General features: G+C 39.2%; 3 protein-coding genes across 3 annotated transcripts; all 3 read left to right on the top strand.

Annotated features, from left to right (window-relative positions):
• The first annotated feature begins 654 nt into the window (after positions 1-654).
• LOC137981810 (notch homolog 2 N-terminal-like protein A) lies at positions 655-5,224 on the top strand. Its single transcript, XM_068828857.1, has 5 exons — positions 655-773; positions 3,642-3,895; positions 4,287-4,401; positions 4,843-4,965; positions 5,106-5,224. The coding sequence occupies exons 1-5, from the start codon at positions 662-664 to the stop codon at positions 5,222-5,224; spliced, it is 723 nt and encodes a 240-aa protein (XP_068684958.1). The 5' UTR covers positions 655-661.
• A 28-nt stretch (positions 5,225-5,252) lies between these two features.
• On the top strand, positions 5,253-15,387 carry LOC137981809 (retinoschisin-like). The gene is made up of 5 exons (XM_068828856.1): positions 5,253-5,364; positions 5,660-5,782; positions 11,472-11,812; positions 13,283-13,424; positions 15,251-15,387. Exons 1-5 carry the CDS (start codon positions 5,253-5,255, stop codon positions 15,385-15,387), a joined length of 855 nt encoding a protein of 284 aa, XP_068684957.1.
• A 292-nt stretch (positions 15,388-15,679) lies between these two features.
• On the top strand, positions 15,680-19,602 carry LOC137984068 (thrombospondin-type laminin G domain and EAR repeat-containing protein-like). The gene is made up of 2 exons (XM_068831279.1): positions 15,680-15,778; positions 18,437-19,602. The coding sequence occupies exons 1-2, from the start codon at positions 15,715-15,717 to the stop codon at positions 19,495-19,497; spliced, it is 1,125 nt and encodes a 374-aa protein (XP_068687380.1). The 5' UTR covers positions 15,680-15,714; the 3' UTR covers positions 19,498-19,602.
• The last annotated feature ends 4,873 nt before the right edge of the window (positions 19,603-24,475 follow it).

The following is a 24,475-nucleotide window of genomic DNA, read 5'->3' as shown; positions in this document are numbered from 1 at the left end:
TCAATAAATTGAAAAAAAGGCAGATTTTTTCAAACCTAACTGCGGCTTAAGATTAAACTTCATGTTGATACAATTGGTTGCTCTACTTAAACCAGCTGGAAACTTCAAATTTTGTTGAAACCCCTGAGAATATAAAATGTAGCGTCTGTTAAAACATTGAGTTATTCTTTGCGTATCTCTAGACATGCAAATGGCATGGCCCACGCAAGGCATAAAAAAGACTCCCGTCAGGATGGTGATTTAATCTAAACTGAAATAACTGACGAGGTTATACCTTAATTTGGCGTTATATCTACACTCGTCAGCCCAATTTTAATCGCCATAACTGTGGTGTCATTGGATGTCAGAAAACTGCATGCTATGTACATGAACAAATTAGGCATCCACCATAAGTACTCAGTTTCTAGACAGAACAAGCTTAAACGACGAAATCGTTTGCTCAGTATGACGCATCCAGGTAATCGTTTTCTTACATACATGTAGTAAACAACATATTTACTTTGGGCCCTGTTTCAATTTATATAGATCATTAGAAAAACAATTCCTTTAATTGTCATTACCGACTGATGAATAAATGATGCCCTCAAAAGACATGTAACGTATATAAGGGCGGCAAACCTTTCGCGATCGACCAAGTTTTCTTAGAGTCCTATCCAGCTTTATGGTGTCTGATGCTCCAAACATTAGACGCTATCGCCCTTTTGTTCTCGACTGCCTGGTTATCTCCTTTCTTTGGCTGGCTTGCCTTAAGATCAAAACACTTGCTAATCAAGGTGAGAAAAAAGTTCTTGTCAACATCTAATTCAGGAACTCTTATAGAGCATGGAAGCTGATGCGATTAACTATGAGAGTGTGATGTAAAGTGCTATTTTCTACCCATGTAAACCATGTGAGCGTTAGCCCTACTAATGGAAATGGGCCCACATAAGGGTAGAGAAAAACTCTGACTAGGGTGGGAATGCCGTGAATTTGACATCTTCAATTCCCACGACCTGCTCCCGTCTGACCTTGTAGCTCAGTCGGTAGAGCAGCGGTGATCTAACCCGAAGGTCGTGGGTTCATTTCCCACCCTGGTCAGAGTTTTTCTCTGTCCTTGTGTGGGCCCATTTCCATTGGTAGGACTAACGCTCACATGGTTTACATGGGTAGAAAATAGCACTTCACATCACACTCTCATAGTTAATCCAGTCTGTTGAAATATAAGAGCTACGCGGCCAACGTTTGCATAAACGTAACCCCTAGTTCAAAACTAAGTTTGACAAATTTTGTAACATTGGGCATCAATTCATCAGAAGCCATTCCGTCGTAGAAATTAGATAATCAATGCTCTGGAGACAAAACGGTTTTGAAAATGAGATTACAAGAAAAGATCATGTGTCATAAACTCCAAAGTCACGTGAATATTATTGTCTGTCGTTAATTTACTGTTTCATTTATTTCATTTGAGCAGTATGTGAAGCCCTGTCACTCCAGTTTGTCACACTTTAAGCTTGTGTCTAACGGCAAAAATCTCAAGCTTTTGAAGAGTCTTTCAAAGTCGGGAGCCACAGGCATTGACCAAATCTCTGCAAATGTTTTGAAAATTGCGACTTACGCTATTTCTCCATCATTAACATATATATTCAAACTGAACGCCATCGTCTCGAGCAGCTTCCCTGAAGATTGGGAAATTGCCAGGGTCTTGCTTCTTTTTAAAAATAGGGCCAAAAACTGCACCAGATAATTACAAACCGATTTCTATCTTGCCAGTAATAACCAAAGTAACGGAAAAAAGTATCTACGTCAAGGTTGTTGGTTTCGAAGCTAATGACCGCGGGCGACTTTTCCTCGAAGCCTGGCACTCTACTTTAGACCCGAACGTTGCGAACGATCATATCAAACTTCTAGAAGCCTACAAAGGCATCGTGCGAGCATGAATTGCATGGCCACGCGCGCAAGCTTCGCGCTACGTTACTTTAAATAGCGTATGATAACGAACTTCGCTTTCATATCACTGATGAATGCTTAAGAATTAGCTGAAACGTCTGTTGAAAAATATCAAGAATCAGAGGCAAACCTTTTCCACAGAACTTATGAATATATGAGTACCTTACATCTAATAATATGCTTTCGTATCATCGATTTGGCTTCCGCAAACGTGACTCGACTGCTGCAGCTCTCTTACATAGCTCAAACAGCTACTATGTTAATATGGATAGAAGAGTGCTTAACCTTGTTGTGTTCTTGGACTTAAAAAATGCATTTTATACCGGCCGTGAATCATAGGATTCTGCTGCGCAAGTTTGAACTATATGGTATCACTGCACTTGGAGCAACCGCAAGTCAAAATCATTTTCAGTTAAATGATACGATGTCATCTGGACAGGGTCGGAAACACAAATTACCTGTGGTATTCTTTAAGGGTATATTCTTGGCCCTCTTTTCTTCCTCTTATGCGTAAATGAAATTAAGTCTAAATGTAGCAAAAACAGAATATATGCAAATCCGTTCTAACTACAAGCTAAGAAACTTACAGTCTCAATCGTGTATTGAAATTAATGGAGGAAAATCTTAAACAGGTTTACCAAAGTAGGGTTCTTGGCAAAGAAATCGACCAGCATCTATCTTGGGACAAGGCACATTCAGAATGTTGCCAAAAGAGTTAGTTCGGGAGTAGGAGGTTTCAGACAAATTCAGGAGTTTGTCGAGGGAGGCACTCTGCTTTAATCCAGCCACACCATAATTTACTGTAGTGAAGTATGGGATAACCTAGGGAAGGGGCTAGCTAACGAGCTCCAGAAACTTCCGAATAGATCAGCTCGGCTGATTAATGAATCTATTCAATGATACTCCCGCCACCGAGGCTTTAGGTCTCTTAGGCTGGGAAAATCTAGAAACTCAACGGGCTAAGCCTAAGGCAAAGCAAATGTATAAAATAGTCAATGGGTTGGCTCCTTACTGCCTTGCCGATCTTTTCATAAGTAGAAGGATAGGTTAGAGTTTTTCTCTGTCCTTGTGTGGGCACATTTCCATCTGTAGGGCTAACGCTCACATGGTTCATATGGGATTGAAATCTAGCACTTCACATTACACTCTATTCAGTTAACTCTGTTTTCATAAGTAGGAATGATATATCACATCATAAACTTACGACATCCTCCGCCTCACTGCAGATACCGCTACCCAAAAATGAATATCGAAAAAAAAAAAAACGTTTTTGCTAGAGTGAAGCAAAATTGTGGAACTCGCTTCCTGCTACACTTCGACGGTGAATCTGACACCCTTTCAATCTTTAATAACAAAATTAATGCACGCACCTTTAGCTGATTTTTGCTGCTCTCCTACTATGGAGAAAGTAGAAATATTTTTAGTGAATAGAATTATTAGCTGGTAATTTATGGTAAGTACAAAAAAACAAAGAACAAACTGTAAATAATTGTAAATAGTTATGTTATTCGATTTGCTCATTTTATTGTAACCACACGCCCCTTATGGAAATCAGCTTTTAGGGATAATTATTAAGTTGACGGGGCAAGCGTGTATAAATAAAGGTTTACTTACTTACTTTACTTACTTTACTTTACTTTACTTATTTCCCGCCAATATTTTGTGACCTTTGGCTGTTAGTAATTTGCATCAGTGACATGTGTCATTCTGCATAGATTGTTCCCCTCGAACCATCCACCTTCTTCCTCTACAAACGGGCCAATACTTTCAAGGACACGTCTTTATGAATTTCACTGTGGGAAAATACGGATGTGAACATTGGTGTCTCTTGGAAAACAAGTGTGTGTCTGTCAACATTGGTAGCGGAAAATCTCCAAGCAGCGTCATCTGTGAACTGAGTGATTCGGACCACTGCCAGCACCCGAAAGATCTCAAGCCAAGTCAGGGTTGGACATACAGAGGCGCAAAGGTATCTCATGTTAAATTGAAACGATTCGGCCAGATTTCACCCCTTCTCAGTATAACTGAAGTGGTGTGGGTATTGCTTTGCTTTTGTTGTCAGGCTAAATCTCAGTTTTATCTCAGCTTTTACTTCCCGCATTAAAAGTGATTCGTTTATAGGATGTGAAACTAATTACACTCACCAATAGTGTAGCAAAACGTGGAAATGACATGGCTAGTCCTATAAAACGATTTTTCGATATCTTAATCTACTACAGTGTTGGGAAACGATTGAGTATATGTTAACAGGCAAGGCAAACCAAAAAGTAAGACAAATATCTCGCGAATCATACATTTGAGCCAAGGAACTTCGTGCTCTGAACTGAATTCGATACATTATGATTATCTTACCTCATCAGAATCCTTGCTGTTACAATCCATGCCCCAAGAATGGAAAGTGTCTTTTGGGATACACTGAGAAGAACTATGCCTGTGAGTGTCCACAGGGATTTACAGGAGAAAAGTGCGAAAACGGTAAGGACAGGCTAATGTCATCACCTTTTTTTGCTGCTTTCCTAGGAACGTACAACGTTTAAGTGTGGCAGCTATTAAAAAATTAAAGTTGAAGAAGGAAAGAGAAGGTTCTGCGAAAGCAGAAGTGATTTTAAAAATGGACTTTCATGTTCAAGTGCAAAAGCAGTTGTGTTCCTCGCTTTTAGCCGTATTGGAAATTCAATAGCCTGAGTTCATTTCGACCCTCGCTTTTTTGGCCAAAGGTTGGTCAGAAGTATCAGTCCGATAAAAAATAGGATGGTATTTCTCTCGCTGTTATAGCCACATTCAAATTCAAAGTCATTGAGGCGCCTTTCAAACAGTCATCATAGTTGATGATGGTGAACAAAGATCAAAGTGAATTGCTCGATGATTTTTATCAAACTTTGAAACTTTGAGTACCTGTATCCTTTTCTCATTTAGATATCGATGAATGCAACACCGGGAGCCATGATTGTAATGAAAATGCAACTTGTACAAATACGGCTGGAAACTTCAACTGCACATGCAAGCTAGGCTTTACCGGAGACGGACGGTCATGTACAGGTACAATAGCTAAGTGTTACTTTTATAAATCGTATTGCCAGAAAATATCACTGGTTCATTTTGAGCTGTGAATTTTTTAGCATACTATTTGTCAGAAGCGTAAACTCTCATATAAAATATGAGAAAACTTTTTTTTGTAGTTCGCCACATTCGTAAGTCAAGGCCTTGTTCAAACAGTCATGGTTGTTCAGTGATGATGGTGAACAAAGATCAACTGCTGGATGATTTTTATCAAAAGGATTTAAAAATCGTTAATTGAGTACCTGTATCCCTTTCTTGGTATTCAGATGTCGATGAATGCAGCACCGGTATCCATGATTGCAATAAAAATGCAACTTGTACAAATACAGCTGGAAACTTCAACTGCACATGCAAGCCAGGCTTTACTGGAGATGGACGGTCATGTTCAGGTGCAATAGCTAAGTATTACCTTTATTCGTATTGCCAGGAAATATCACTAGTTCATTTTGAGCTGCGAATTTTTTAACGTACTATTCGTCAGAAGCATAAACTCTCATATAAGATGTGATGATAGTTTTTTTTTGTGGTTGGCCACATTCGTAAGTCAAGGCTTTGTTCAAACAGTCATGCTTGTTTAGTGATGATGGTGAACGAAGATCAACTGCTGGATGATTTTTATCAAAAGGCTTTAAAAATCGTTAATTGAGTACCTGTATCCTTTCTTGGTATTCAGATGTCGATGAATGCAGCACCGGTATCCATGATTGCAATGAAAATGCAACTTGTGCAAATACGGCTGGAACCTTCAACTGCACATGCAAGACAGGCTTTACTGGTGATGGACTTTCATGTTCAGGTACAATAGCAGTAGTGTTCCTTTTATTCGTATTGGAAATATCACTAGTTCGTTTAGAGCTGAGCCATTATTTTTTGTCAGAAACAAAAGGGGTGGACTGTACTAGGACAATTCAAAGCATTCAAATTAAAGCATCGTGTACTGTGACAAGTTTTCCAGAGACCGATACAACGCGGGCTTGTCGTAGACCACTCTTGTCGCCGCGTCTGATTTAAGCTTTGTTAACCCCTTCCACAAGCTAGTGTGAGGTATGGGTGTTTCCATGAGATGAGGTCACAGCCTGCTTCTTAATGCAAGAACAAATGTTCTTCAAAAAAGGAATGCAAACCAGTTTCCTAGGTCAATCAAGGTTTATATAATAAGCTCAATAATGCACGCATTGGTTTCTCACCTTATGATCTATTAGAGGACAAACGCAAAGCAGACGTCATTATTTTATAAAACAAGTATTTAACAAATAGAAAGTGGTTCAGCGTTGTCTGTACTCTTATCGACAATGATATTCGGACTCACGAGGCGCAGCCAACGCCGAACCACTTTCGATTTGTTTTTTACCACAATATTCAATGCCAAAGAAAGTGTTTATTTCAGAGGGAGACCAAACTCATGACACAAAGAAAGAGCAAGCGTTGTCTATAACTTTCTCGCAATACGATTGGTTTTTTTCCCAAAATGAGGGTTCCTGATTGGCTATTACATTGCGTGACAAATTGACGCGAGCAGTGTTGTCTAGACTCTTATCGACAACGGCCAATTAGCCAATCAGATTGCGAGATTACAAGCAATTGTGGTAAAAATCATATTTTTCGCCGTGCGTATATGTTTAGTGATTGATCACAGATGGCGTCAAAATGTGGTAGGAACATCAGTGACACACTCGACTGCACTTTTTTGTTCTTACCACATTTTGACGTCGATCTATTACTGAACAGACGCACGCCAACATGGAATCTATTTGTTAAATAGACCCATGCCTCTCATAAGCTCGGCCGCTGGACAATCAACTGCCAACGGCGCATTTTGCTAATGGTAAGTTCCTACTGAGTCCCTGGTACTTGCAGTCCTCTGTGGGGGCAAAGGGACAAAATCGTAATTTCGATATAAAGTGCAAAACTAGCTGTTAGCGCCCACCGTAAAAGGACTTAAACTACTCAGGAATCACTAGGAATCAACCATTAGGAAAATGGCAATTCGGGAAATTTAATGCAACTTGTGCCGCCTGTTTGGAGCAAAACCACAAGGAGTTAAAGTGCTACTTATGTTCAAAAAATTACTTCCTTTTTTTTCAAATTTTAAAAGTGTGTTTGCTTAACACCTGACTGGCCAAATTTTGAGCTTTGAATTTTCTGACGTTCAAAACTGACTGATTGGACCTCAGAGGGTTGGATCTAGGGGAAAGTGACGTCATTTACTCACAACCTCAAAATTTTAACGTGTAAATGCAGCGTCTTGTTTATGCAAAACACGAGTTCAAAAGTCTGAAAGCCCAAAACTCCAGTGCTGCATATTAATTTTGCGGCGTACACACGCATTGCATTCTTAAACGGTAGTAGCCAAAGCGCGGGGCCGGGGTCGGGGTCGGGGTGTCTTTTTTTCCAAAATTTGGGTCATTTTGTCGTCATTCTCGAATGACTGTCATTTATGGTGGCAATAAGTCAAAAAAATTGAGGAACCTACGGAAGCTATGAAAGCTCTTAAGGGGCATTTTATGTCTTTCCGAAAATCGAAGTTTGTTGTTCGAAATTAAGAGAATTTCCGAAATTGCTAAAATTGGAGATTATGGAATACACGCTAACTGCCAGACAGAGTCCCATCGTAATATTCACTTCGAAAAAAAAAAAAACAACAGAATCACAGTTCCACGATGATCGTCACGCAGTCATGCAGCGTTCTTTTTGCCTGTTTGTTCGTGTTGTTGTCAATGTTGTTGTCTGATTTACCACAAACGGTTTGTATTAAAGTCAGTCGCATAGGAACTAGCTAGCCAATTCTATTCGGACTTCAAGGGATCGAATCCAATTTTACGAGAAAAAGCACAACTACACTTAGAACATTTTTGCGAAAACAAGCAACTGAGAACGTTTGCGTGACGACCATAGTGGAATTATGGCTATGTTCTGTTTCGTTTTACTTGTATTGCGGAGAAGTTTCTTACGAAGTAAACATTAAAATGTGGTTTTAAAATGTGGAGCTCGGCGAGTCTTCAGTGTTTCTAGGTGATTCGCACCTGCGCACGAGCCAATGATCCTGTAGATTTTCAGATTTTTATTCGTACTAGCTGCTCGATCCATATGTCGTTGAAGTAGTCGACTGAAAGGAAAATATTACAGAAGTAGATTAATGTTTTGGAATGCCGGCGATAGGCTAAAAGAAGAATGCAACTGATTTCTTGAATATATTACAATTTGTGTCTTCTAATCTACACGATCTTATGGTTTGATTTCTTCTATTGATTGTCTTTAACGTTCTTGATCGGAGGAAAGTGAAAAAGTAATTTGCGCGATTGCAGTTTCGATTTATATATTTCTGAATTTCTAATTAGTTGTCACCTTTCAACTCATGCAAACTTGCTGTGGTAAATAAAATTGCAAATATAGTGCCATACATTAAAACAATTAGGCAACATAACTTAACGCGCGAAGCGCGAATCACTTAGTTTAAAGGGGCTAGGTCACGCAATTTTAGGCAATTTCAGCACTGATCGAATGGTCATAGAATTAACAAAAATATCAAAATAACTGTTCAAAACTATAGAAGAACTCTAACAAAACACAGGGAAGCCAAGAAGGGACATGGATGGACAAACCTGGAGAGGATTGAAATGGATTGAATTTGGGTAAATTTGAAAAACGTCGGCCCACCTTTTTTCAAATTTATATCAGTCTATGTCAAAATTTCATTTACAAAGCTGAAAAAGCATTCTCAGTTGTTATGTGGCCGTGATTTTGCAAATGAAAGATTCTTGCTCTGCCAATTTGACGTTTAGAGCTCATAATTAACAAAATTAAACAAAATTACCTAAAATAGCGTGACCTAGCCCCTTTAACGTATTAAATTTCAGTTGGAAATTCTTTTCGAAAAGCAAACTTATATTTTTTTGACTAATCTCCAACATAGATAAAGGAAAGATGCCGAACATTAAAAAATAACAGTATGGGAGAATAACTACAAAAATTGAAACGAAAACATTTTGAAAAAAAATGACACCCCGACCCCGGCCCCGGCCTCGGCCCCAGCCCCGGCCCCGACCCCGGCCCCGCGTTTTGGCTACTACTTTTTGTAAGTGTCACTAAACCATTGTTCAACGCTTCCGTAAACAATGCCGAATTTCTCTGTCAAGCTCAGCTGATTCCTCGATTGTGGCAGCATTAAGTTCTATTCGGCTCTTTTTGGATTCACGACTTGTTGCTTCCGAATACATTCCAAAGGATTTACCACCACTACAACACTTTCGAGTCGGTGGAAGTGGAGCGATGCATTTTTTCTAGAAGTTCGGGACTGTAAATCCCGTAGGAAATACAACTACAATGTCTTCTTTCAGACAAACCATGCTTCGGATGCATTCTCCCTGCTCATCCTTTAAAGATTTTTGAAAAAAATCTGAAGTCGAGGCAACAGCAGCTGTAAACAAATCCAAACATCATTCCTGTTCAAATCCTTCTCGACGAGCATAATATGATCAGATGTTAACTGATTTAACTTAAGGACGTTCGCGCCAAAATCTTCCTACGGTGAGATTTTCTTCATTTCTCGCCTAGAGTTAGGTCATAAAGTACTTACTCCAAAAATGAAAAAAAAAATGGGGGTCACCGACTTTGTTTCGGAGAAAATGGCAGTGGAAAAATGCCTTAATTTCGAGAAATCGGTCATAATAGCGAGATGTAGACTCATCTGCTCATCCATCGAAAATCATAAAAATAAACTGTTGGAGTGAAAGTTTCCGTGCATAGGTTTTTAGGAGTGAGATTTTTAGATAATTGTATGCCGCTAGGGATGTGGTAAACAGTAGAGTTCATCCTCGACGAGCGTTTTCGTAAGCTCTATCCGTTGCAACCATTACCGGAATTCGATGGCCCGAGGAAGGAAAATGTTAAAAAAAGATTACTTCTTACGGTGAGAATTTTTTCATTTCATCATATTTTGTAGATAGCAAGTAAAGTAAGTGATTCATGATTAAAAAAATAGGGGTCACCGATGATCTGAACGAGTAAAATCGATGTGATTTTGCAAAGCTCTTGGAAAAGTTCGTTTGTCACGCTTTTGCGTGACCTGTCGGGCAAGGACTAGAACTAGGACTGGAACCCAAGAGAGGATCGATCGTTGAAGAGATGAAAGGTTTTTACCGAAAAAAAAAAACCCTTCTCGAGCATAGCAACAAAGTTTTAAGCAGGGGTCACCTTCATTTGGTTGGTGTTTTGTATAATATCTCTCCATTGCCTTCATGCTCATCCTCTGGAGTGTGTTTTTTTGTGAAATTCAATCGCTGATTGTTTCCACGCAGGTCCGCAATATTCAAGCTGACGAGGACGAAAATACTGCTCAATTTTCACGAAAGTAAAGGAAAAGAACTTTAAAATATGCATTCACTTTGAACTTAAGTTCGTAGGGTAATAAAAACATTAAAAAGAAACAGCCCCATTAAATTTACGCAACGGTTCGTCCTCGAGTTTTCCAAACTTTCAGCCACTAGTGTACTCGATCAGCCACCTTTTCCAGAGCTTTCCATACTCCCGCTCACTTCTCTTTGAAGTTTCATGATGATTCGGAAATAACTGTGCAGTTCTTTTGCCGGCCTGGAATTTTTTCCTCGACGTTTTTGTCGCCATGTTATTTTAACTGATGCTTGAAAAATCTGTGTGAAAGTCAAGTAGACGAGTGCACGACTGATAAAACCTCGCGAATATCAGTCGTGCAGTAGTCTACTTGACTTTCATAAATATTTTAAATCAATTTTGACTGATCACGATCTTCCCTGAACTAACGCTGTGCAAGAGTTATCGTCCACGGTTTTTGCAAAGGTTTTAAAACCTCAACTTCACTAATGCTCGAAGTAATGCGTGACATATTACAGTCGCGTTACCTGCGCAGTAACGTTGTGCACAAACAATTAGCGCGAACGTCCTTAAGTATGATTTGCATTTCTGTAACCAATCGGAGCGAGGCTCCAAGAGCTCTATTGTTTCTCGGCCAACCAGACAAAAAGGCCAATTTCTCGACTTTTTCACATGCGATCCGTACAGGAAATGTATCATGCCCTGCTTCCCCAAAATGATAAGTAGGAAGGGAGGTCATGATCGCAGGTTTTAGCTTCACTTGATTTCATAACCGGAGTCAGGGTCAATATATGGTCCATTTCATATATATCATTTCGTTCAATGAAAAATAATTCTAACATAATAGATTCCTCGAGTGATCACACGTCTCTCAGTACATCCACAAGGGCATTATTACTACCCTCCTCGTATTCTTCGTCCTTTGTCTGTTCATTCGTTTGCTTCCAGAATAAAGTTTAAATGGTGGCTTCCCAAGCCATTGTTTTTAGGAGGAGGTGAAATGCGACTCCACTAAAAACGACTGCATGGGAGGCTAGGTTTATGGGTCATCAACATTAATGACTTTCATGTAAAATCTCGTGGCTTTCCTGTAAATCTGAGCTAAAATCATGCATGTTGTTTGTTTTTCTTTCTAGAGTGTGATTTTAATCTCGGCATGGAAAGTGGTCTAATCTCAGACTTGCAAATTAGAGCCTCTTCACAATGGAATAGCAACCATGCCCCCAATCAAGGAAGACTGAACTATAAAGAAACCACAAGCAAGGCAGGAGCTTGGGTAGCCGCTTGCAATAATAGCAATCAATGGCTGCAGATTTGTCTGGGTAACGCCATAATAACCCGTGTCGCAACGCAAGGAAGAAATTACAACCGCAGTTGGCCTTATGGAGTCAACACTCAGTGGGTGACAAAGTACAAGCTGCAGTACAGTAACGATGGTGTGACTTTCCAATACTACAAGGAGCAAGGAGTAGTGAAGGTTAAAACAAATATTTCATATATGTTGCTTTGAACTATTCAGTTACTCCTGGAAAGTAAAATGAGACTTTAGGAACGCAGACTGAGCAGATATGAACTAGTCTCCCAACAGGAAACATATTCGTAGGAGGTAGCCGTGTACATCTAGTCAGTCTACATCCGTTGATTTCACAAGGCAATAATTGTTACCCAGCAAAGTACATTGAGTTTCGTCTTCGCAGACTCACGAAGGGAGCAGTGGTGGGGCAATCATGGTGAGAGCACTCGCCTCAGACCATTGTGGCCCCGGTTCGTTCCAGAAACTCGGCGTCATATGTGGCTTTGAGATTGTTCGTTCTCTACTCTGCTCCGAGAGATTTTTCTCCAGTTACTCCGGTTTTGAGTTAATTTCGTTAGTGTCCCCAATTAGTGCTTTAGTACTAAATCCATTGACATCATTATTGTTATTGTTCATGAGAACGAGTAATTGAATGTAAGTTTCGCACAACTTATTAATCGATGGTTAATAAATTACTGATTACGAATTGAAATGTGGGTCGGGACAAGAAAACCAGCTAAAAACGAAAAAAAATAAGGCCTTAAACAATAGCTCCTGCGTATAGTCGACCCCTTTCAGTTAATTCCCAGACTGGAGGACAAAACAATAGGATTTTTTTGCATCTGAAAGGATTGTTTCTGTCAGGGGACAGAACAACCATTGTTTTGTCCTCCAGATTTGGGAATTACTGAAATTGGTCTATAAATAGTAACACTGGCACGAAAACGACGCCCTTTTCAGACTAGCTATTAACAAGTGTAGTTGTGGCAAACTATCCCTTATTTCCCCAAAATTACAAATAGCCATGTTGTAAAACGTTTTTTGTTTAGTTTCTGAGCCATCCGAAGAGTGTTAATAATTTAGTTGCCATGAAAACATCAAGTTACGTTAGAGAAAAAATGTCACAGTGAATCGTTGGGACTTTGTTTCAATGTTTCAAAAATAAAATTATAATAGTTAAAGCCTTGTGCAGCCAGTTGGACCCCTCCACCAGCAGTCTTAATAGGGAAGGAGCTCTTCACACTGAGATTCATTTTTTAAAGTATCTTAATGAAGTTTAAGGTTAGGGTTTCTTTGTTCGCTTATCTCATCATATAATTTTTGTCGTTATTATATACTCTTGATCATTATCATGATCAATTTTGTCATTCTTATCTTTATTATTATTATTATTATTATTATTACTATTATTATTATTATCATTATCATTATCATTATCATCATGGCTTTTTCTTTGATTAGTATTTTTCAGGTTCTCAATTCCGTTATTCTTGCCATGAATCATCATAAGATAAAACGAAACCAGTGACTATTAAATCTGGCTAGGGAATCATGATTGATATCTGAATAACAGCATAGCTAGTATAGCAGCTGACGAGATGACGACGGTGCAAATGTGTAACAGTTTCTCGCTTTGTTTTGTTTTTTACCCAGGAGTTCACTGGAAACTCAGACCGCGACACTGTCGTTGACAATGTTCTCAACTCGCCAATTGAGATGAAGTTCATCCGTTTCCAACCAACAGCTTGGCATGGTTACATATCAATGAGGGTGGAACTCTATGGATGCCGGAAAGGTAGCCATTTTGTTCTTTTCTCTCACCTCGTTATTTAGATTCCTCCCTGTTCTTGTTCATTACTGTCGTTGTAATTCACAATTATTCTAGGAGCCGGGCTGGATAAGAAATGATAAAAACAAACATAATGACATGATCATAATGTCATTTTATCTCAAGGCTTGTCATAGCTGATTAAATGCCATATTAAGTATTAAGGCTAAATGTAGTTCACAAATTTCTAGTTTCTAAAGAAACCGTGGTGCTGCGTCGGTGGGAGAGTGAAACAGGAAAATTTGGTTTTATCAAACGTGTTGATAAAGGTCGAATAGAGGTTTTGCACGGCAGCCATGTTGCATGGCAGGAACAATGAAAATGTTTTGCATTAGAAATAACATTTTTTCCCATAGGAAAAATAATCTTTTGTTCCTGCAATGCAACATGGCTACCGTGCAAAACCTCTGTTACCACCGTGAACGATTTGGAAAGCTGACGTTTCGAGCGTTACGTTAGCCCCTTCGTCAGAGCGAATTGAGGAATTGTGGGTGTTGTTGGTCATGCGGGTGTGGAAGAGCTTTGCCATTGGTGGAAATATAGTAACACGAATTTGTGAATAAATTAATGGAATGAGAGGCGTTCATTGATTCCGTGAGGATAGGGTGTGCCTAGTTGAAAGATGAATTTTTGTTCCAAATTCTTGCGGCTTTGTTTGTTCGCGTGGTCTAAGGATAGGCCGCAAATTGTCATGTTGTGGCGGGAGTGATTAGGACTGTGTCGTTTTTTCCACATCTCGTAGGTATTCGCAAAAGCGGTCCGCCAATCTTCTCCCTCTTTCGCCTATGTAGGTCTTCGTACACAGTGTGCACGTTATGCAATAGATGACATGAATGGAGATGCATGTAAAGTGGTCAGTGATTTTAACGGATCGATTCGGTCCTGAGATCTTAACCATGTTAGAAATAAAAGGACAAGTTTTGCATCGTGTGCGTGTACATTTGAAAGTTCCCGGTTGGTTGTCAGATTTAATTGCGCTCCTAACTAGAAAGTTACCTATGTTTTTGTCGCGCTTGAATGAAATAAGTGGTGGTAGAGGAAATATATGTTTACTTTCAGGATCATTGCGGAGAATCTTGAAGTTTTTGAGAATGACATTTTTGACTGCAAGGTTTGTGGATGATACGTGAGGGTGAATGGAATTCTGTTGGGTTTCTTCGTTCTGTGACGTTTGGAGTGCGGTTTCGCGATCGATTTCTTGGACACGATGTTTTCCCAAATACAAACTGGCACATTTCCTCGCACTTGCTGTTAAAATTGGACTCGTCACTACAGAGGGGTCTTAGTCTAAGAAATTGAGAGAATGGGATGGCGTTTTTACGTGTTGTGGATGAGAGGACGAATGCAACAAGTAGTTATGGGAATCTGTTGGTTTGTAGTGTACGCTTGTAGATAAAATGATGCCTTTGACTGAAAGTTTTTATTCCTAACATGGTTAGGATCTCAGGACCGAATCGATCCGTTAAAATCACTGACCACTTTACATGCATCTCCGCAAAAGTCATCTATTTCTTAACCTGCACACTATGTAAGAATACCAACATAGGCGAAACGGGTATTGCCAGAAAATATCACTGGTTCATTTTGAGCTGCGAATTTTTTAGCATACTATTCGTCATAAAATATGAGAATATATTTTTTTGTAGTTGGCCACATTCGTAAGTCAAGGCCTTGTTCAAACAGTCATGCTTGTTCAGTGACGATGGTGAACAAAGATCAACTGCTGGATGATTTTTATCAAAAGGATTTAAAAATCGTTAATTGAGTACCTGTATCCCTTTCTTGGTATTCAGATGTCGATGAATGCAGCACCGGTATCCATGATTGCAATGAAAATGCAACTTCGACAAATACAGCTGCAAACTTCAACTGCACATGCAAGCCAGGCTTTACTGGAGATGGACGGTCATGTTCAGGTACAATAGCTTAATGTTACCTTTATTCGTATTGCCAGGAAATATCACTAGTTCATTTTGAGCTGCGAATTTTTTAACGTACTATTCGTCACAAGCATAAACTCTCATATAAGATGTGATGATAGTTTTTTTGTGGTTGGCCACATTCGTAAGTCAAGGCCTTGTTCAAACAGTCATGCTTCTTTAGTGATGATGGTGAACGAAGATCAACTGCTGGATGATTTTTATCAAAAGGCTTTAGAAATCGTTAATTGAGTACCTGTATCCTTTCTTGGTATTCAGATGTCGATGAATGCAGCACCGGTATCCATGATTGCAATGAAAATGCAACTTGTGCAAATATGGCTGGAACCTTCAACTGCACATGCAAGACAGGCTTTACTGGTGATGGACTTTCATGTTCAGGTACAATAGCAGTAGTGTTCCTTTTATTCGTATTGGAAATATCACTAGTTCGTTTAGAGCTTAGCCATTATTTTTTGTCAGAAACAAAAAGGGTGGACTGTAGTAGGACAATTCAAAGCATTTAAATTAAAGCATAGTGTACTGTGACAAGTTTTCCAGAGACCGATACAACACGGGCTTGTCGTAGACCACTCTTGTCGCCGCGTCTGATTTAAGCTTTGTTAACCCCTCCCACAAGCTAGTGTGAGGTATGGGTGTATCCATGAGATGAGGTCACAACTTGCTTTTTAATGCAAGAATAAATGTTCTTCAAAAAAGGAATGCAAACCAGTTTCTTAGGTCAATCAAGATTTATAATATAAGCTCAATAATGCACGCATTGGTTTCTCACCTTATGATCTATTAGAGGACAAACGCAAAGCTGACGTCATCATCAAAACTTTAATTCTTTATTTTATAAAACAAATATTTAACAAATCGAAAGTGGTTTAGCGTTGTCTGTACTCTTATCAACAATGATATTCGTCATCACGGTGGTCAAAATGTTGTGGACTCAAGAGGCGCAGCCAACGCCGAACCACTTTCGATTTGTTTTTTACCACAATATTCAATGCCAAAGAAAGTGTTTATTTCTGAGGGAAACCAAACTCATGACACAAAGAAAGAGCAAGCGTTGTCTATAACTTTCTCGCAATACGATTGGTTTATTTCCCAAAATGAGGGTTCCTGATTGGCTATTACATTGCGTGACAAATTGACACGAGCATGACGCGAGCAGTGTTGTCTAGACTCTTATCGACAACGGCCAATTAGCCAATCAGATTGCGAGATTACAAGCAATTGTGGTAAAAATTATATTTTTCGCCGTGCTTATGTTTAGTGATGGATCACAGATGGCGTCAAAATGTGGTAAGAACATCAGTGACACACCCGGCTGCACTTTTTTGTTCTTGACACGTTTTGACGTCGTCTGTGATCTATTCCTGAACAGACGCACGGCAACATAGATTCTATTTGTTAAATAGACCTATGCCTCTCATACGCTCGGCCGCTGGACAATCAACTGCCAACGGCGCATTTTGCTAATGGTAAGTTCCCACTGAGTCCCTGGTAGTTGCAGTCCTCTCTGTGGGCAAACGGACAAAATCGTAATTTCGATATAAAGTGCAAAACTAGCTGTTAGCGCCCACCGTAAAAGGACTTGAACTACTCAGGAATCACTAGGAATCAGCCATTAGGAAAATGACAATTCGGGGAACTTAATGCAACTTGTTCGGCCTGTTTGGAGCGAAATCACAAGGAGTTAAAGTGCTACTATGTTCAAAAAATCACTTCCCTTTTTTTCAAATTTTTAAAGTGTGTTTGCTTAACACCTGACTGGGAAAAATTTGAGCTTTGAATTTTTATCCAAAGGCTGTTTACTTTGAGTGAAAGGTCCGCCATTACACACGTTCAAAACTGACTGATTGGACCTCTGAGGGTTGGATCTAGGGAAAAGTGACGTCATTTACTCACTAGCTTAAATGCAGCTTCTTGTTTATGCAAACCGCGAGTTTTAAAGTCTGAAAGCCCAAAACTCCCATGCTGCATATTAATTCTGCGGCGTACACACGAATTGCATTCTTAAACTAGTGAGCCTTTGACGTCATTTTCTCCTCGATCCAGCTCTCTCCAGAACTTAAGTTAGTAATGGCGGACCATTATAGTAAGAAAATTATAGTTTAAAAAACAGGTGTCTTTTTAAAATCAAGGCTTAAAACTTTGGTTGGTCAGTGTTTAGTTAACATATTTTTGAAATCCTGAGAAAAATTAAGAATTGGTTTTTGGTCTCAGGGGCACTATTTGAGCCAGTGAGAATTTGACGTCATTTTCTGCTCGATCCAGCTCTCTCGAGATTTTAAAGTTAGTAATGGTGGACCATTAAGTAAGAAAATTCCAGTTAAAATTAACAGGTGTCTTTTGAAATCAAGGCTCTAGACTTGGGTCAATTAGTGGTAAGTTAACATAACTCCAAAGAAAAAAAAGAATTGATTTTTTGGCCATGGTAGCAATTTAACGCAAAATATATGTCAACGGCAAATCCTAATCTTTCAGGTCAGGACTGCTTTAACGCGAAAAACTCATACATTTTAAAGCAAGCCAACAATGTTCATCGTACGTGACACTGACGCCATTTACTGGTCAGTAAATGAAACGAAAAAAATCACATCTGGGGCTCTTCCCGAAACGAATGAAACACTTTCGAAATCGTGCTAAAGCTAAAAATGAAAACTTTTTAAAAAAGTTTATTTCTAAGAGCAAACTTGACTTGGGAAAAACTGAAACTTTTTCATGTTATCCTGGCTTTTTAATATTGTATGGGTAACGCCCTAGCGACACAGCCATATTCTCTTATTCATCAAGGTTGCACCAGCAAATTGATTCACTTACAAAAATTATCAAGACCTGCACTGATGCCATTAACAGATTAATAGGGAACACGTGGATAAAGCCTGAGTATCTTCCTGAAATCGTACCTATAGTGAAAAGTAACCTTTTTTTTTTTGAAAACAAAAAAGTTTCTTCGCGCAAATTGAAGATGGGGAATATCATCCTGTTTATTTAATATTGTGCGGAGGTTTAAAATAATGAGACATTTCTTTTATTTATCAATTGAAGATTGTACTGGCAAATTGAATTACTTCACAAAATACCAAGACCTGCCAACACAGTCAGCCGAGGATGTTGAAGTGTTCACTATTGATGGAAGTTTGTTTATGGCCTTCGCTCAGTATCGTGAGGGTACCCCCGGTAAATATAATTACAAGGTGGATTCTTACATCTACAAACTAAACGAGTCGGCTGGAAATTTTACGCTTCACCAGACCATAAACACCACTGGAGCACTCGATATCGAATACTTTATGATCGCTGATAAACATTACATTGCTATCGCCAATCATTGGGATGGAAGTATTTACAATCTAAATTCTTCCGTTTTCCAGTGGAAAGGACACAGTTTCGAGCTTTGGCAGAACATTTCAACATCCGGAGCAACCAGTTTTAACTTCTTTAAGATACATTCGGAACTGTTCCTTGCAGTCACGAATTCTTACAATGGAAGTTCTTACCGTATAAACTCCCCCATCTACAAGTGGAAGGACAATAAGTTTGAGGAGTTACAGGAAATAAGAACACACGACGCGTGGGCAAGTACAGTGTTAACCATAGACAACGAAACATTTATTGTTTTTGCAAACTTTTACAATTCGGATCCTTCCCATTCTTCAGACGTGATGAAATGGTCGGGGAAGAAATTTATTGACCCGAAATTCCCTCAGATCTTTGGCCACAGAGTCTGGGATCTCAAGTCCTTCACAATCGACGATACCGTATTCCTTGCATTTGCGATAAAGTTTGATGGGATTGTGATTTACAAGTGGGACGGTGCAAAGTTTGTTAATGTGAATCAAACTCTTTCAAAACGACGTTCCGTTTCGACCTTACATACGTTTACGATGTGTGGTCAAACGTTCCTGTGCGCGGCCGAATATTATCATGACGTGTTAGTTTTGTATGTGCACTCGGAATCTGAGTTTATGTCGAGGTATCAAGAGCTTCCACACCACGACAGACCAAGACGTGTCAGGTCATTCGAGTATAAAGGTCACACTTACCTAGCAGTAGCAAACGAAAACGGTTCCAGCGCCGTGTTTAAGTCAGGTCTAAAGTGGTTCTAAGATAACTAAATGTAAAATGGCCTTGGAGTGGAACTTGTCAAAGATTTATCAAATAGGACGACTAAACTTCATATGAACTAAATTACAGGTCCGTCAGTCATGAAAATCAACTGATAATAGACCAATTTCGATATATTAAAATTCAGTCCAAAACAAAAAGGCATCGTCTCGAGGCTCTGGGGAATAAACTCATACAAATCCTTAAATTTATTCCCCAGAGCCTCGAGATGATGCCTTTTGTTTCGGACTGAATTTTAATATATCGAAATTGGTCTATTTGAAGCTGCTTTTTGTGGCCTCAACACTTGGCTTTTAATTCCAAACGCGGACTCTCACAAATAATTTCATTTGAAGGATTTCTTAATCTAGATCAGGTAAATTGGCTTATTTTAAGTTGTTACCTTTGTAGTTTTTTCTTCGTTGAACATTTTTTTCTGAGAAATGGTATCATAACCAACTTATAAGTTCTTTCAAGTGGTCAGTCTGCGTTCAGGGTAGGTTTGGTTGGTCCCCCCTGAAATATTAACTTTGCTCGTTTGTGTGTGAAGAAAGTCAAGGCTTTTTTTAAGTGGAGATCTTTTTACGTGCAATAATGATAATTTTATCGGGTTTTTTTGGTTATTTTGACCTATCGCAATGGCTGAGATGGAAATATTCTTAAACTTGATTTCTATTTATGAACAATCGCTTTGACGTGAAGGTGGGAAGTAACAATTAATCACCGTTCACATGCATGGTTCACTTTAATTGAACCCGTCATCGGGTGGAGTAATTTAAACAAGCATGAAGAATCACACACTACGTATCAACTCTCATGATAGGTTTTAATATTACGATTAATGATGTTAACGAGTAAAATCCAAGGTTATGTCCTTGGGTATGTCCGGGTAGTGTTGTTTATGTAAATGTGCGTAAAAGAGCGAAGAGATCACGACTACTAGAGTAACACAATTTGAGAAGAATGATCAGTTCCATTTCGTAACTTTTCCATAACTTCTCTTTGCTCTTCCAAAAGAGGAACTGCATACAAAATGCATTTGCAATTGATCAAAATGAACGCAATGGCGTTCTGATTTATGTCAAAAGAATGTGTTAGATGCTTTACACAGAAAAATACAGCACACATGTTTTATCTTTTGACAGAATGTTAGTTTGATAGTTCTTATATAGCCATTTCTTTCAAATCCAGTAGCCCAATTTCGATATATTAAAATTCAGTTTTAGACAAAAGGCATCACGAAACTCATACAAATCCTTCTTTTTGTTCCCCAGAACCGCAAAATCTCGCTTATTGTTTTAAGTTGAATTTTCAGTCAATCTATCGAAATTACAACCGGACGCCCACGATCATGGGTTCCTGATCACAATTTAAGTACTGCATGAACAACTGTAAAATTTTAAATATGACCAAAGAATCTACAGTCGATCCGAACAGTTCCAGTTGGGAGCAAACCAATCTGTTGATCTCTGTTGTGTGTGTGACAAACACAGGCGTGCCGTTCAACAAGGGAGTACCCCAGCTAATATTCTGGGCGGGACTTCAACCTGCGATTTCAAGATTTCAATTCAGACACATCAGCCAGTCATAAACGAGGCCTCCGGCATAAGCTCATGGCTAAGCACACGTTTCGATAAAGTGTGTAATTGCTCAGATTCTAGAGTTTGCAAAATACTCCGGTGATCTTCAATAATTACAGGGGTAGCTCACTTGGTGTGAGGTAATAGACAAATCGAACTCCACTGCTAGGAGATATGTACACCAGATTTAATCAAAGTTCAAAATCTCAGTTACCTTGAGTTACAAAGTAACGACAATTTGTAGAATCGACGATAATTTTACGATGTAACAGCAGTAGTAGTACAAGTAGATTTGTAGCGATCAGTAGTGAAAGTAGCAGAACAGTAGTAGCGGTGGTAGTAATGGTGATGGGTTCGAATTCGGTCGACGACTCACGCCAAAAGATAGCTTGATAGGATATCCATTGATAGATTATAGCAACTAGTAGATTCTACGATCGCTCAACAATAATAGCTGAATATACCTTAAGAGTGCTCCGGGTTCGGGCCCTGGCCGGGGACATTGTGTTGTGTTCTTGGGCAAGACACTTTACTCCCCCAGTGCCTCTCTTCACCCAGATGTATAAATGGGTACCGGCGTAATGCTGGGGGTAACCCTGCGATGGACTAGCATCCCGTCCAGGGGGGAGTTAAAAACACTCCTAGTCACTTAATGCTACGGAAACCGGGTATAAGCACCGGCTTTTTGGGTCATTGGCTCGGAAAGCGCTTACCTATACCTTAAGAGTGCGCAATTTTATAATAATGCGTAAGTGAATAAAACTAAGGAGTTGACTAAAAACGTGCACTCTACAGTTTTCTTAACTCCCTCGCGGAACATGTAAAAGCTATCGATAAGCATGAAACCGCAAATTCCTAAGGAAATTGTAATATCGAAGCACATTTACCCTTTAAGATACTATTTATAATCACTAGAAAATTCGTGAGAAAAACAAAACAGGAAAAGTAGGCGTTTCAAAACTAACATGTAGATATGTACTAATTGCTCGTCGTAATCATAAGATAGCACGCGTAAAAGTAGTAACATTGCAAAATAGTCAATAATAATTATGTATGGGGAACTACAACAGGTTGCAAAATTAGTGAGATACTCCCGTTAAAAAACCACCCCTCCCCCTACCTCTCCCCTTTTCAAGGTTAACTGTTCAAGTTTTCAGCATATTTTTGTGCTGCTAACAAAAATTGATAAGGGGGGAGGGGACTGCATTGTGTGAGGAAAATTGGGTAAGTCAATAACGACCCAAGAAGGTGAAGTGCGTCTGTTCATTTTGAAACCTGTTGTTGCATAGGATCCTCAGTTGTGCACCACTTATTAATAATATTGTATGATATCGAAAATTGTATACTGACCATTTTAATTAAGGACGGTGCCTACCATTGTTATTGTGCATACGTTCTGCGAATCTTGAGATACCCGGGTTTCCTATCGGTGATGCTCACTAATACAGGGATATTTTTGCGCGGTTTAAAACTATCCGGAGAAAGTAAATCTTAGTAAGTACTCTTGGTATCCAAAAAGAAAATTGGGGGGGGGGGGGGGGTAACCATGCATTTTATGGAGATAATTAAGCTTCAGTTTGAGAAGTTATTTCATGAATTATCTTTGAAAAATGCGTGGTAACCCCCAATTTTCTTTTTGGATTTCAATAACACTTCTTAAGATCTACATTTCCTATATAATCATAAACGTGGGCAAAAATATCTTTGAATTAGTAGGCACCGTCCTTAAACATACTTATTACGAAAACACGACAAAAGTGTTATTAAAAATTAGGTATGGCGTTTTTGTTAACTGCTATGAGTCCTTCTTTGTTTCTAGTGAGAATTAAACAAGTAAATAAAACGAGTTATAAAGTATCTTTTGTTGTTGTTTTTCTTTTACCTGTGAATGTGTAGTAACCTTGATTTCATGCAATACTTCCTCCGTCGACAACTGCAGAGTTTTTTTCCTCCATAGTCCTCTTTATGTATGTATATCTTCCGTTCGAGCGTTTTGTTTTACTTGACTGTCAGAGTGACTTGCATAATTTTCCACTGCAGAGACCATAAAGTGCCTGGTTCTAGTGAGGGATTGGTTATGTCGCCCTTTGAGCAAATAAAAATGACGGTGGTAAAGCTGGGCAGGTACAAAACACAGGTCACAGGTCTCGGGTCACAGGTCATTGCTTTACCAATGCAGAAACAACGCGAACCGTTTACAAATGTTAACATTTGCCCCAAAAACTTTTGTTTAGGACTAATTAGTCCTAAGGTTAGCTTTAATGGTTGCTTAGGATACGTTGTCTTTGCAAAATAATGACTTGCGACCTGGACCTGTGACCTGTGTTTTGTACCTGCCAAGTAACGCTTTCTTGGGGATAATTCTTACGTGACGTCAAGGCGCTGTTGGTGTTCTAGACTTCTCGACGAACTGAGTCGTAGAGGGCTTTCCATTCGACCAAATACTTTGAAAAAACCGGGTAAGGAATCAGTTGGTATAGAAATATCCCGGAAACAAATTTCGAGACTTAAAGTATATCTCGTGAAGTGGTCCTAAAGGTTCCGGAATTCTGGAACAACTCCAGCGAGCGGCCAACCGGAAAATGCTGTCCCATTCGCCAGATGAAATTACCGAAATTTTAACTGAAAAGCGCTTCGAGTCTTTTGGAAACGTTTTCTCGTGTTTCGAGATTTTCGAAAATTTAAGGTAGCTCCGAATCGCCTCGCTATTTCTCTGATTTCACGCGATTTCAGTGGTGTCTTTGGTTGCTTTGTTTCTACTATTTGTGACAATATCAATCAGTATCTTTCCATATTTCGAATATGCTTTTATTTTCTCACAATGAGGCTGGGCTACCTGCAACGAGTTTAACTTCCCAAAAGCAGGTCAATTTTTAAAATTTGTCGATAATTCATAACACGAACCGAGGTTATTGATACCGTTTAAGTAATTTAATATAAAATAATTATAATTATACACTTCCAATTAGTATAATATTCAGCTTTTTAGCTAGTGACGTAAAACCCCGCTTTGTATACTTTTTACTTTCCTTTCACTTCACTTACTTCCTAGTCTGCTACACAGCCGTTTTTAGTGTCGTCACGCAACGCTCCTCCCCACTAACTCCTCATTAGCGGGGAGGAGCGTTGCGTGACGACACTAAAAACGGCTGTGTAGCAGACTATTTCCTTTCTTGTTTTTGGTCAGAACAGAGATCGACGTCAGTACCAGAAAAAAAAATCTAACTTCTTCAAATTCACTGTGTTTGTGGCCTACCTTCCAAGAGACAGTAAAGTGTTTTCATTCCTCAGTGTTATCGACAGCCTTTTCTGTTAAGTCAGACAGAAATCAGAAAGCTGATGTCTCATATAAATTAAGCCTGGTTTACACTGCGACATAAGCATAAGCATAACTAAGTTC

Source organism: Montipora foliosa, chromosome 13 (genome assembly GCF_036669935.1).
Source record: "Montipora foliosa isolate CH-2021 chromosome 13, ASM3666993v2, whole genome shotgun sequence".
Classification (NCBI taxonomy): Eukaryota; Metazoa; Cnidaria; class Anthozoa; order Scleractinia; family Acroporidae; genus Montipora; species Montipora foliosa.
The sequence above is the reverse complement of the archived record's forward strand: the minus strand, read 5'-3'. Positions and strand labels throughout refer to the sequence as shown.